General features: G+C 31.6%; 1 protein-coding gene across 4 annotated transcripts in view; it reads right to left on the reverse strand.

The window, feature by feature from the left end:
- Positions 1–204: 204 nt before the first annotated feature.
- LOC148628907 (protein FAM135A-like) overlaps positions 205–13,212 on the reverse strand; it is a 31,938-nt gene continuing 18,930 nt past the window's right edge. For all 4 annotated transcript variants that reach the window (XM_088540554.1, XM_088540546.1, XM_088540539.1 and 1 more), the window contains 9 exons: positions 10,435–11,758; positions 9,172–9,231; positions 7,839–7,945; positions 7,074–7,165; positions 6,397–6,491; positions 5,829–5,980; positions 5,425–5,535; positions 4,567–4,683; positions 205–2,236 (listed from right to left, as the gene is read on the reverse strand). In XM_088540554.1, coding sequence (XP_088396680.1) covers positions 2,031–2,236; positions 4,567–4,683; positions 5,425–5,535; positions 5,829–5,980; positions 6,397–6,491; positions 7,074–7,165; positions 7,839–7,945; positions 9,172–9,231; positions 10,435–11,758 — 2,264 coding nt within the window. In that variant the 3' untranslated portion in view covers positions 205–2,030. The remainder of the gene's footprint in view (positions 2,237–4,566; positions 4,684–5,424; positions 5,536–5,828; positions 5,981–6,396; positions 6,492–7,073; positions 7,166–7,838; positions 7,946–9,171; positions 9,232–10,434; positions 11,759–13,212) is intronic.

The raw sequence follows: 13,212 nt of genomic DNA on the forward strand, positions 1-13,212 counted from the left end.
AAAAAATATACAATATACATGTCCTGCTCATCCACATTAATGTATAATATTATGTACATGACTGGTGTAACATGTTGATATCCAATTTTCACCAAAAGATGTTTCAACCTAGGAAGTGGCTAACAAATGTATAAGCAAAGGTCATTTTAATATATCCCCAACTTTGCTGATGAGGCATTATTAACAATAAATAAATAAATAAAATTTTGGACACAATTTTTAATCTAATATTTCTAACAAATTTCAAAAAATTAATCAGAATGAAAGACAACATGGTAAATAATATAATTAACAGACATTTGAAGACAAAACTTTTACAATTTATTCATATATTTTGTAAGTGAATCACAGACATTACAAACTGTAATTTGTCAAAAATGTGTTTAGTACGACAAAATTTTAAACAAACAAAAATGATACATCCATGATAATTAGCACTAAATTATAAATTTTACATTTAATGTAACAGCAATTTTACATTGAAAAACAAAATCAAGTTACTCACATCGAACTTGTTTTTGACCTACTCTATACAAAAGCGAAGAGATAATTGTACAACTTAAAAGAATTCTTTTGTAATTCTAGTTAATTATAATTTAAATAGTTAAAAGTTCCTATCTTTTCTTTCCAAAATAGATGACGATTAAAAGAACCCTAAACAGCAAAAATTGAGAAAATGTGACAGAGGCAAAATTGCAGATTCTAACAAAGATCTATAGTCCAGATAAGCTAAAAAGATAAAGCAATCAGCAAAATGTAAACTTAAGCAGAAAAACTAAGCCACCTCAAAGCACCAACCATATCCTCCACAGTAACCAACTCAACAGCATGCTAACAACAACCATGATGAGATGGTTATCATTTAAAAAAGGGGCAACATTGAGCATGACATTCCCCCGATGTACAAGTGTATAACCATGTGATGGTGATCATTTACATATTACCAAAAAAAAAAATCAATGGAATGTCAGTTCTTTTTTAAAAACTATGGATGCATTAAGTTGGATATAAATTTAAAAAAAAATTACAAGGATGTTTCAGAGTGAAAGGTAATCTTTTAATACTCCAGTGACAAAGAGTAAACAATGCCATAATAATTCATGTTTTCAGTTCTTTTATCATTCAGGAAGTTCAAGCTCAAAAAGTAAAATTATTATTACAGAGGTTAATTAACTGGACTTGTAAGTGCATGCATATATTCATGTGACCAAAATCATTGGAGAAGTATGTGTATCATATCATCATGCAGCACTGTAATGCAAATATTTGACAACAGATTAGAAGACTAAGAAAAAACTTGTGAAATATATTCTATTGTTCCATGAACTTAATCAATGAAGTGTTTTATCTCAACTTAATTTCATTCTGCAGCAATTGCTTATGTTTTAAGGTTTATTTCAGTTTTTCCATCTCAAAAATATAAATTTAGATAAATGGGAAAAAGTGATTATTTGTATAGAAAACCAATCTCTTTAAATTGTGTAAAATGACTTTTCATTGATAGAGAAACAAAGATATATGTTCAACTTGCATCTATTGTTCTGTACGTGCCATTTCAATTCGGTTTTCTTACATAAAACCAATACGTTTTACTTAACATATGTTTGACTAATGTCACTGGAAATTACATTAAATTTATGTAGGGATACCTCCAACAAGATGTAAAACTACACATACATATCCATTTTCTTAACCTCTGAATAGTTTTTCTTGAAAGTATATTTTCGAAATTTTATACATGTATTTAATATAATTAAAAAAATACATGAACATTATTTCATTACATGGAGTGTGACTCTGTAGGTCTTCACAGACTTGGGACTTTCTTTACCATATCATAATTTTCTTCAACCAAAATAAGAAAGGGAAAGGATCGCTAGTAATAAAAGCAAAAATTCAGGTCATAAGATATTAGCTTCCAGATATCTTTATTTTTACATCTATTAGCTACCAAAAACCAATTTTATTTATTGAACCCTTTCACCTATTAATATACAAAATCAAATGTAAAATAGTAGTTCACATCAGATCTATTTAAAGTAATTCAGACCCACTGTTGTCATAAACTTCTCAATGAAGAGTTCAGAATCTAGGACAGCAATATGAGCAGCTCTTCCAATGATGGTATTGGCTGTACTGGACAAGGCATGGAAAACATCATAGCGTACTAACTTACAGTTACAATTGTTGACAACTGGAGTTAGAATATTAGCTACCATCTCACTGTAGATAGCACCTTCAAAGTATGTTAGAATAATTAATTGAAAACCAAAAAATGGACATGAGTACTGAAAAATGCAAACAGATGAATTGGCAGCTATGACATTCTTCAAAAGAATAGTCTCATTCCAAATATGAATAAAAGTAAGGCATTAATGGAAGATTAAATGATACTCTGCCACATAATGATAAAAAGAAAAAGGGGATGGCAAAATGTTCAAAACTACATAAGACTGATCTTAACCAGTATTTTATGGTACTAAACAACTGTGTAAAGTTCCAAAACAAATTTGTTGATCCATTCTATGGCAATTATCTGCAAACCATCAGGGGAAATGGACAGACTGACGGACGGATACACAAGATCAACTCTTCAGTGGATATCACATAATACCTAGCCACAAAATCTTTAGAAAACTTGGTACATATTAAGTGGCAAGAAACCTCTCATAGAAATTTAATCACCACCTGGTGGTTAAAAAGTCACATCACCAGCTTTGAATGGAAGAAGATAGTTAACAGCATTTGCTTTTAATCATTATCAAATTTCAAACCAGAAGTTTCTTTGTCTTATCAAAGTGCATTTTATTCCCTACAGAATAAATATATACACCAAGGAGATGTTAATTCAGAAATTTTATACATGCCATTTGTTATATAAGATTTAAGATTTGTAGAATAGACAATACTCCCTATACAGTTACAGTCAAACCTGTATTAAGCAGTCACCTCTAGAGAATACTCAAAGTGATCTTTATAGAGAGGTGACCTTTGGAATGAGGTTACACATTGTGATGTAGAAAGACTTTGATGTCCACATATAACCCCACATTCCTTTAGATTATTCTAACCCTGATTGTTAAAATATTACATGTATTTATCTGGAATTTTCAGAGGTAGATTAATGTATTTAAAAATATTTTCATTCAAAATATCATTCAGATAAAAATATGTGACCATAAAAAAACAAAGTATTTCCTTATTTCCCGTTTTATTTTCAATGTCCTCTATAATTTCTGTTTTTCTTATGACAATTTTAGTCATTTGTGTTTTTCCAACATTAATTTCCTTTACAACAGCACAGGCATCTTTTCCACTATTTAATTTTTTAATTGGCTCAATTCTTTCCATATTCCATTTCTGAGACATTTCGTCGCAACTCAAACTTTCATAATTAAACTGAAGACTGACGTTTTTACGAACAGAGAGTAAATTTCACCCCTTTACTATCAAATCTTTAACTTTGTTTTCATTACTAATCCATTCGGCAACCTAATTTTCTATATTTACATGTTCTAAATATAATTAAATCATGTGACACAGTACTGTTATCGGGTCAAGTGATAAACCGGACGTTTACAAAATGGCCAGTATAAGAAGTCAGAAAGACGATTTTGGCCGAAAAATAGGTGACCGTTGGCTGCGTTAGGAAGGTGACCACTGATTTAAGTTAAAATAAATAGAGAAAACAGGTTGGGCAGGTTTTGAAATGACCGTTTAGTGAAGGTGACCGTTGATTTGAGGTGACCGGTAGAGCAGGTTTGACTGTAAATTCAAATTCCATAATATGTGTTTAACAGACTCTTTCCTATTAATTGCAGTGTAGTCAATGAGCATGTTTAAAATACCATACACTTCCACACACCAAAAATTCTTTGTTCTACCACAAGCCTTACCTCAATGAGGGTAGTAACAGCAGAAAATTAAATTAACAGAGCTGCCAACCCAAATATATATGAAAAAAGTAAAGCTGGCAGTCTGCTAGAGATTTTTTGTGAGGATCAAACATTTTTGTTTTATAAAGTGATCAAATGAAATGATGTTCATTTTGTATTATAAAATGAACTTACTGGCAATCATTGAAAAGACCATTACTAATATTATAACTGAAAACAGTCATGCAAAAAAAAAAAAATCTGGATTTTAATTTATTTTTTGCTACAAAATCCAAAATCATAAGATTTTCTTCCTAATTCGTATGGCATATGTCAATGGCCTAAATCGATAGACTTACACTGAAATAGTAAGGGTTGGCAGCTCTACAGCCAAAGGGATTAGACAAAAGGAAAGTCCATATAACAACTGGCAATATCAGGGTAAAAACCAAAAAGTTAGAAACCACAACAATGGTTTTAACTTGGTACAGGCAAGGAAGTTTATGATGCACATGCTCAAAGACTATTCTGCAGTTAATACAAAAGGGTCTGATAGTGTGATTATTATCTTGCAGACTTTTTTCAAGAATAAAAATGTCTAAATAATTTCAGAATGTACATAAGTTGAATCAAATGCTGAAACTATATTTACAAACATAAGTTGTGTTTATCCCTAAAATTAAGGACTTACCCATTCCTGAACTTTCTCGTTGTGCAGCTTTACACATTTCTATTCTAGATGAATGGTACGGTACGTATCTATCTTGTGATGATCCTACTAATAATACATGTCTAAATAGTTCTAGTCCTAAAAAATAACAAAATCATCTAGATATTTCTTAAACTTTAATGTTTCAATATAATTTGTTTAAAATAGTTAGCAGATACAGTGAAATATGTCTAAACCTAACCCCTCTTTAGATTTAGAAATTGGTTTAAGTTAGACCAATGTCTGGTTTATCAAGGTTCAAAATACACTATAATTGATATAAAAGAACTTTAAAAAGATGTCTGGTTTAGACAGGTGTTTAGATTCTTCTGTATTCATTTACACAGGCTTCACTGTATAAGCAAATGGCAGAGTATATGTAAAAGTAAATAATCATAGTGATATTTTAATATAGATTCTCTTTCTGGTAGGAATGATTATATAAGGTATTTCTAAACTGGCAATGGTAAAATCTGGACAAGACTACAACACTGATGACAGTCATCCAAGTGATGACAACAGCTCACATGGCATTCTTTGATCTGGTTTCTGACTGACTTTACACAGAAATGAATGTCTACAGACCTGGTTTCTGACTGACTTTACACAGAAATAAATGTTACAGACCTGGTTTCTGACTAAATTTACCCAGAAAGGAATGTCTAAAGACCTGATTTCTGACTGATTTCTGACTGACTTTACACAGAAATGAATGTTAGACCTGGTTTCTTACCAAATTTACCCAGAAAGGAATGTCTAAAGACCTGGTTTCTGACTGAGTTAATAAAGAAATGACTCAGGTTTCTGACTGAGTTTATACAGAAATGACTGTCCACAGACCTGGTTTCTGACTGAGTTTATACAAAAATGACTGTCGTGGATCAACATTATCCTTCAATGAAAGCTGTAACAGTGATCCAGATTTCTTCCATTTCTGCATAAACCACATTCCTGTAAAATATCAAAGCTAACATAATACCACTCAGCCTATCATAAAGAATAGTTAGGAACATCATAGCCATTGATTTATTGAAGTCTATATAATGTTTCCAAGGGTACTTTATACGACATTAGAAAATGATGTGAAAGCCCTGTGTTTTAACTGTATTCTACTACATATGACTGAAGTATCAAATAATTCTTTAGTTTTAGTCATTAAAAAATGCACAAAAAGTCACTTTTGTACCATACATGTATATTAGAATGCCACATAATATTATTACAAAAACATATGGTATACTTACCCATATTGACTAGCCCACTACTGTTATAGAGGGTTCCTAAATGTGGTCCAGAGAGTGAAAGGAAGGAGTATAGTTTGGGAACTAGATGTTTTAACTTGCTCCGTGATACAACTGATCTAATTATCAGGTTTCCCAATGAATGGCCAATGAAACTAAAAAAAAACAAGCATTTGGTGATACATTTTTTTTTCAAAATGATGAAAACTATACAAGCAAATCAAAGTTTACACTGCCCTCGATCGTGAGCAAAATATAAGAACATATGCAAAAGTTCAATGTGTTCCAAGCAATATTTCTAGACATTATTGGAAGTACCATGACTAAAATAAATAAAAAAATAAACAAAATGTCAGGCTGTATCCAGCAAAATACTGTTTTGAAAGGCTATCCCCATTTAGTGCATTCTATATAAAAAATTACCTGTATATTAAGACCACCTGTCTTATGTGACCATACATTTGCTCTCCCTTAGAAAATCACAGGTTTCACTGTACATTTATATAATTTCATATGAAATATAATTATCATATATTATATAAAATCATTAAGCTTATTTCTAAATATTTACCTTAATTTGGTCACATTAAGACTATACATGTCGATGTAAGCTAGAATTTCATTGGCTAGCCTATCAGTCATCACATCAAAGTCAGCAAAGGTATCCTACCAGAACAAAAAAACACCTGTTATTTCCCATATTTGTTGTTTTACATTAGTGATCATAGATACTCCTGCATTCTAAACTGAAGTTTCAGATTCTAAAAGAATCAGGCAGTGTGTGTAACATGGTAAAAAAACAACACTGATTTGACAGTGTAATCAATCAAGACAATATTGTGTAAGTGAAATGCACTGCAAACAAATATTTCAGTCACAGACAGCTCTGTCAAAAACCTTTTTCTAAATTTCTAATGAAAAATTTCCAAACATATCCAGTGATGCAGAGATCAAATAAAGGTCATTTCAAACATAGAATACCATCTTTTCTGAAAGTATATTGTCAGATCAGTAGATTTTTGACATGCAGATTTTGTTCCCATTTTGCGTAACTCTAAATAGACATGAACTTAAGTGAAAATGCACCCAGTTCCCTGGTAAATCGTTAAACATGTAACTTTAGTTTGAAATGGAATCCTATGATACAACATGCGTATACAAAGTTATCAAAATATCAAGAGGCTGTAAATAAGTAGCTGCAGAAAAAACTGTAATGCAAACAAGCAGTGTTATAACAACAGAACTCACTTGATTTCTCTCTGACATTAAGAATTCCAGTTTATATCCAGTAAGGGCCATCTCAATGTATGTTCTAACAAGTCTCAAGTCAGCACTATTACCTACAAAGAAAAGTATCCCCAATATGTTTATATAATATAATTTCAGAAGTAACACGATTTCTGATTGGATCAAACAGTCATTCCTAAAATAACATAGTCAGTGGCAGATCTTGGGGTAGGAAATTTTTTTAAATTTTGTGCAATATTTGAGCAAAAATGAGATAATAATACCCTGGAACCCAAACCCTTTCAAAATCTCTGGATCTGCTCCTGATTGTATTCTACAATTGTCTATAAAACTTAATTCCCCTATCTATTTTGTACACTAAAACATACATAAACACTTTCCTGAATTAATTTTATAATCCCCACCACTGTCATTGTAAAACTTTTTTTATAATTCACACTGAAAAAAATTCGGTAATTTCACTCTGGGACTTTATCAAGCCAAAACGTCAAAAAATGTCACAACACAATATTAATCTGTCGTTCAAAAAATCTAAAATTTATGTCGAAAATAGCAATCAATGATTATTGTGAATCACAAAAATATAATCACTCATGCCAAGAACGTATTAAGATTTAACTTGTGCACAGAACATTCTTAGGCAGTTGTGATCAGATTGTGCTTTTTCACTATCTCCAATTAATTATCCTATTAGTACAAAAAAAACAAACGAAGAGAAAGACACCTCATCAAATAATATGTGTGGGAGTTATTTCAGTTTCTTACCATCTAGTCCATGTACACAAACAATCAAATGATGGCCCTCACTATCATCAACGCCATCTGGTGGCATCATGAAGTATGGAACTGTTGACCCTAAAGTCTGGAACTCACTAAAAATTGACTATAAGTTTTTAACACGATCTGAACAATTTCATGTTTAGTTATGTTTTGAGATTTTTTTATTGAACAATCTTAATGACGGACCATTTTGCACCAGCAGTTTAGTGACCTGACTTATTTAGATATGTGTTTGATAAATTTTGTGCCTGACATTCAAACAACAATTGTACCAATTTGGCATCAATTTTCGATATACATTTTTTTTTTGTGACAAACTGAGAATTGATAAATATAACATATTCTACTTGACTTAAAAATCACTTCTCAACAATAACATGGTACTTCTGATTCAAGTAAAGTATTTCAGGCAAAACCATTTAGTGGAGAAATTATTCCAAGTGCATCTGACAAGTTTATAAGTTTCCCAAATAAAAGCAGTAAAAATGTTTCCTGTAGTTTGGGATGATAATGGAAAACATTTTTTTGTTATGCAAGGATGATACAAATAAAGATAAAACATTCAAATTACTTAGCATCACCACACCACTTTGTAATTACATCAATAAGAAACAAAAGGAGAACAAATGAGAGTTTGGGATTTGTCTCTCAGCTTGAATTACCACACATGCTCACAATGCCTATAGGCATCATATGAAGGAATCATCTGCCATGTGCCAGGCAATACCTTCAAGCATTCTCCAATGCAGGCCAGGCAATGTCTGAAGGCATCCTTGACCATGTACAAATTCAATATATATATAAGCAAACCTGTTGCTTATCTCAACTCTAACAAGTTAACATTAGTCTGTACTTCTGACGATCAAACTTGACACTAGCTTGTAGAATTGAAAATTAAATTGACATGAACCTGTAGAATTTAAGATCAAACTTGACACAAATCTGTTGCGTAACCATAAACTTGACACTAACCTGTAGAACTGACCATCAAACTTGCACCTACCTGTAAATTTGACCATTAAATTGGACATTAACCTATAGAATTAAACATCAAACTTGCCACTTACCTGTAAATTTGACCATCAAACTTAACACTAACATGTAATATTGACCATACATTTTACACTAACCTGTACAGTTGACCATTAAACTTGACACTAACCTGAAGAGGTGACTATGAACTTGATACTAATCGGTACAGTTGACTATGAACTTGATTTTAACCTTTACAGTTGACCATTAAACTTGACACTAACCTGTACAGTTCACTATGAACTTGACACTAACCAGTACCGTTGACAATGAACTTGACACTAACCTGTACAGCTGACCATCAAACTTGAGCTGCTTCTTCAGACTTTCTCTAGCCTCAACAAAACTGTAAAGAAAGAAACCACTTATCCCTGTCATATACATTTTACTAAAAAATAATAATTGCATGAACTCCTAGCAGTATGGTAAAACAAATATAGCATATTTTTTTTTCTTTTTGTCTAACTGAATAAAACTGTTATGTTTGCATTATTTTTAAATCCTGTGGAACAGATCAATATTTCAGTGACAAATGACAGTGGTATTTTACCATTTGAAAAGCAGTACTGAAACAGTAACAGTGAAAAGTACTGGTGCTTTGTGCTTAAATCTGATTTTCAAATAAGATAGGAATGTATTCCAAAAGTAAACAAAAATATCAAACTTTGAAAATACCATTAAATCCATTGTAATTCAGAGCTTTATACTGAGCATAATCTTTTATAAGTACATACTGATTTGACCAAATAAAGATTAAATGAAGTCTGATTTGCATAAGGAGACAAAAAAGTTGTTAAATGAATAACCATGGCCCAATATTAAGATTTATTTACTGTATAACATGTATTAGCAGGTTGTACAACATGCAAAAAATACTATACATGTACAAAATTTATTTTGAACAGTTTCCAAGTCTTTAAAAATTGTCCACAATGACAACTGAATCTTTATCTTAGAAGCACATTTATGATATTTACACATGCTACAAAATTCAGTAGTGATAAAAACAACCAAAGCAAAATTTAGTGATATTTCTTCATACATACCTTAAAACTCCAAAATCAAACTTAGTATAGCTATGCAAAAGAATCCATATAAAGCAATAGTATCTACTACAAGTAGTAAATCAAAACCTTCTGGTTAACAATGATTTGATCTGAGTACATGCTTAGTTTATTAAAAAGATAGGAAGCCAGTACAATAGATTAATAGCTTATTCATTCACAAACTGGCAAGAACAAACAAAAACTAGTTGAGAAAGAACAAGCAAAATACCAGTTAAGATAAAAAAAAAAGCAATCAAACGATCAAACAGTAAAGTGCTGAAGACAAACACATTATAAAACACTTAACATATAGTACAGGATAAGGTTTCCCTATAAAAATTTACTGTTTTTAGAAAATCTAAGGAGACATCTGACCCATGTCCAGTGAGATACCAGCACACTTCTTTTCTGATATATTCTTGGATCTGTCACTTAAAATTCTACAGACAGATTAAAGATCAAGGTTTGTTGTTCCAATTAAAACATAACATTAGTCAACTTACCTTAAAGTAGCATGGCCAATCTGTGACACTAGTCGAGGTGCATCATTATGTGCATGGGATAACAATTCAGGAAAAGACTTGGATGGATGGACCCCTTTGTTTTCTGTGATTTGAACTGATGAAGTTGAACTCTCTAAACTTTTGATGATATTAGAATCACTAGATGCCCTGTGTTGACTGAGAGACAAAGTGGTATCTGATGATGTTTGGTCTGATCTGTCTGTTGAAGAGTTTGTTTTATCAGAAACCTGCTTCAGTCGGATATACTCATTTCGTAAGAACTCAGCAACTGTAATTTTATCATGTTCATGATCAGAGTCATCTGAATCTTGAGTAATAATGCCACTATCTTTAGAAAGACATGGATTAGAGTTATCTCCCATACCTAATTCCTGAACTAGCTTTTCTACTCTATTATTTGGGACTTTTGTCTCTGAAGAAAAGTCATTTTTCTCAAGAATATCATCATAACCATTAGCAACACAGGTTTCATCATCACTGACATCATCATTTTGTCTTACATCAGATTTTACATACCAATCGTCCTTTTTATCATTTAAAGCCTTTGTAATCTCATTGGCTAAATCTTTACATGATGTTCCAGTTCTAGATGACAGATCTTGGGTATTATCACTACTTGTACTTTGTATATCACAATTAATATCACGTTCACTAACCTTGTCACTACCATTAGTCACAATAGAATTGCTCCTACCACCCAACGATTGGTTCTCGTCAAAGGAACCTTCTTTAGGTAATAATGTCTCACTTTCAACAAAGTTGTTTTTCCTAACATAAACTTCTGAGTCTGAGTGAATGTGCTGGTTTTTTATCAAAGCTGATTTAACAGTTCTTCGATGTGTATGAGGAGATTGGGAATTACCAGAAAAGTCAGGTAATGAAGTTATGCTTGTTCTACTCCATGTATTCCGTTGAAATAAGGATGGCATGGAAGCAGCAGTGGCCAGAGGAGGATGGCCCGGTATTTCTTCACTTTCTGTATCGTCTTTTTCACCCTGAGTAGGAGTAAATGTCCCAAGTGTTATAGACTGTCTGTTTGTTGTTTGAACATTAGTTACATTTGTGGTCTGTTCTATTTTACGATAACCTACTAACATACAATCTTTGACAGGATCTTTAGCTGTAATGGCTTCTGCCTCAGAACATGAATAGGATGATGGACGTCTGAATGTATCTGGGCGGATATTTTTGATGAATTTTCTCCTCTGTTTTGAACTTGTAGATGCATTTGAGCTGGACCGACTTGCTTTATTTTTATCTAATTTCTCCCTTTGAGAACCCTGAGTTTTTTCTCGAAATTTTTCTACAAAAGAGGGAAACAAAACCATCTTAATTCAAATAATATACTGTGAAAATTTTAGTAAAGAGAAAACTTTGCTTTGATGTAAAGCAATATCTAAAAACAGTGTAACCTGCAAATATTGAATACTGCCAAAAACTTGTCATCACAGACATCTTATAAACAGTCTCTCCATAAAATATTCTTCATATTTAATTATCATCTACTAGAAAACCAAACAACTGTCTTTACTAGACATATCTTGACCTTTACAAATTCGATAAAGCCTAAAAGAAAACTAATGTATCTGGACTAGCTCAGAATAACATTAGGTGGACAGAATAAAAAATTACTTACAATATACAACATATATTATGCTATTACACATTCATGTCTCAAGTAAAACATTAAACTAAAATACTACTGGTCTTTGTCATTGTACAATTATAGTCCATTGATGAGGTCCCTGCTCTATATTTCTTTCTGGAGTCAATCACTTGAGTCAATCCAATTTTGCATTGTTCAAATTCAACAGGCTGAGATTGTTTTATCTTTTTTCCATTATTAAAGTTTTATGGTTTTAAAAATGACAAATTTTGTAACATTTTTTTTTGAAAAAAAAAACAATTCTTTAAAAAAAAAAAAAAAAAAAAAAGAGACAAAATTCTCATTGAATTATTGCTTTAGCACAATATTATATTGTTCAAATACCTGCTATTGATTGGTACAGGTATATAGCCAAACAGGTTTTTTATGATCTATTAAGAACATGTGGCCCTTGTTGAACCCATCACAGAACTTATCTATCATTTGTTCATTAATTTATCATGGCAAAGCATCAAATAGATATTGAAACAATAAGTTAAAAGTAGGAAGTAGAGAAGAAGGTAGAAACAGGGAATGTCTTACAGACAACAAACAAATCTTTGAGCGATGACTCACGAGTAATACTCCCTCTTTCAGTCACAATATCAGGAAAATAAACCATGTCCTCTGTAAATTGGAGTTTGCTGTCATTTTTTTCCAAAAATGGATCCAACAGTATGGCATACTCATAGGAAGAATGAGTTAAAATTTCAAGCCACTGGGATGAGTAATTGTTAGGAAAAATGTGACGAAATTTCAAGTTGCAAAAATATGAAGTCAAAAAATAAACAAAGTCCTCAGTCCAAAAGAAGTTGTCACCAAATTTTTCCAAAAACAAATCCCTCTATATGGCACACCTACATGAAGAATGTATCAAAATTTCAAGCTCCTGTGATGAATAGTTGCTGAGAAAATTGTGAGGGAAAAAAATGTTATGGAAATACAGACAATGGAATCCTTCTAAGCAAGGGTATAATAACTCTACCTGACTGTGAAAACTTGAAGGATAGATAAGGTAAGTTTAAGAGTCATTAGGAAAAAAATCAATTAATGTCAAATCTTAATAAAATGAGTATGAACATGAAAGATGTTTTATTTTCTTATTTTACATT

Source organism: Perna viridis, chromosome 1 (genome assembly GCF_037379345.1).
Source record: "Perna viridis isolate PV_CMFRI_1.1 ecotype Kerala chromosome 1, ASM3737934v1, whole genome shotgun sequence".
In the NCBI taxonomy this organism is placed as follows: domain Eukaryota; kingdom Metazoa; phylum Mollusca; class Bivalvia; order Mytilida; family Mytilidae; genus Perna; species Perna viridis.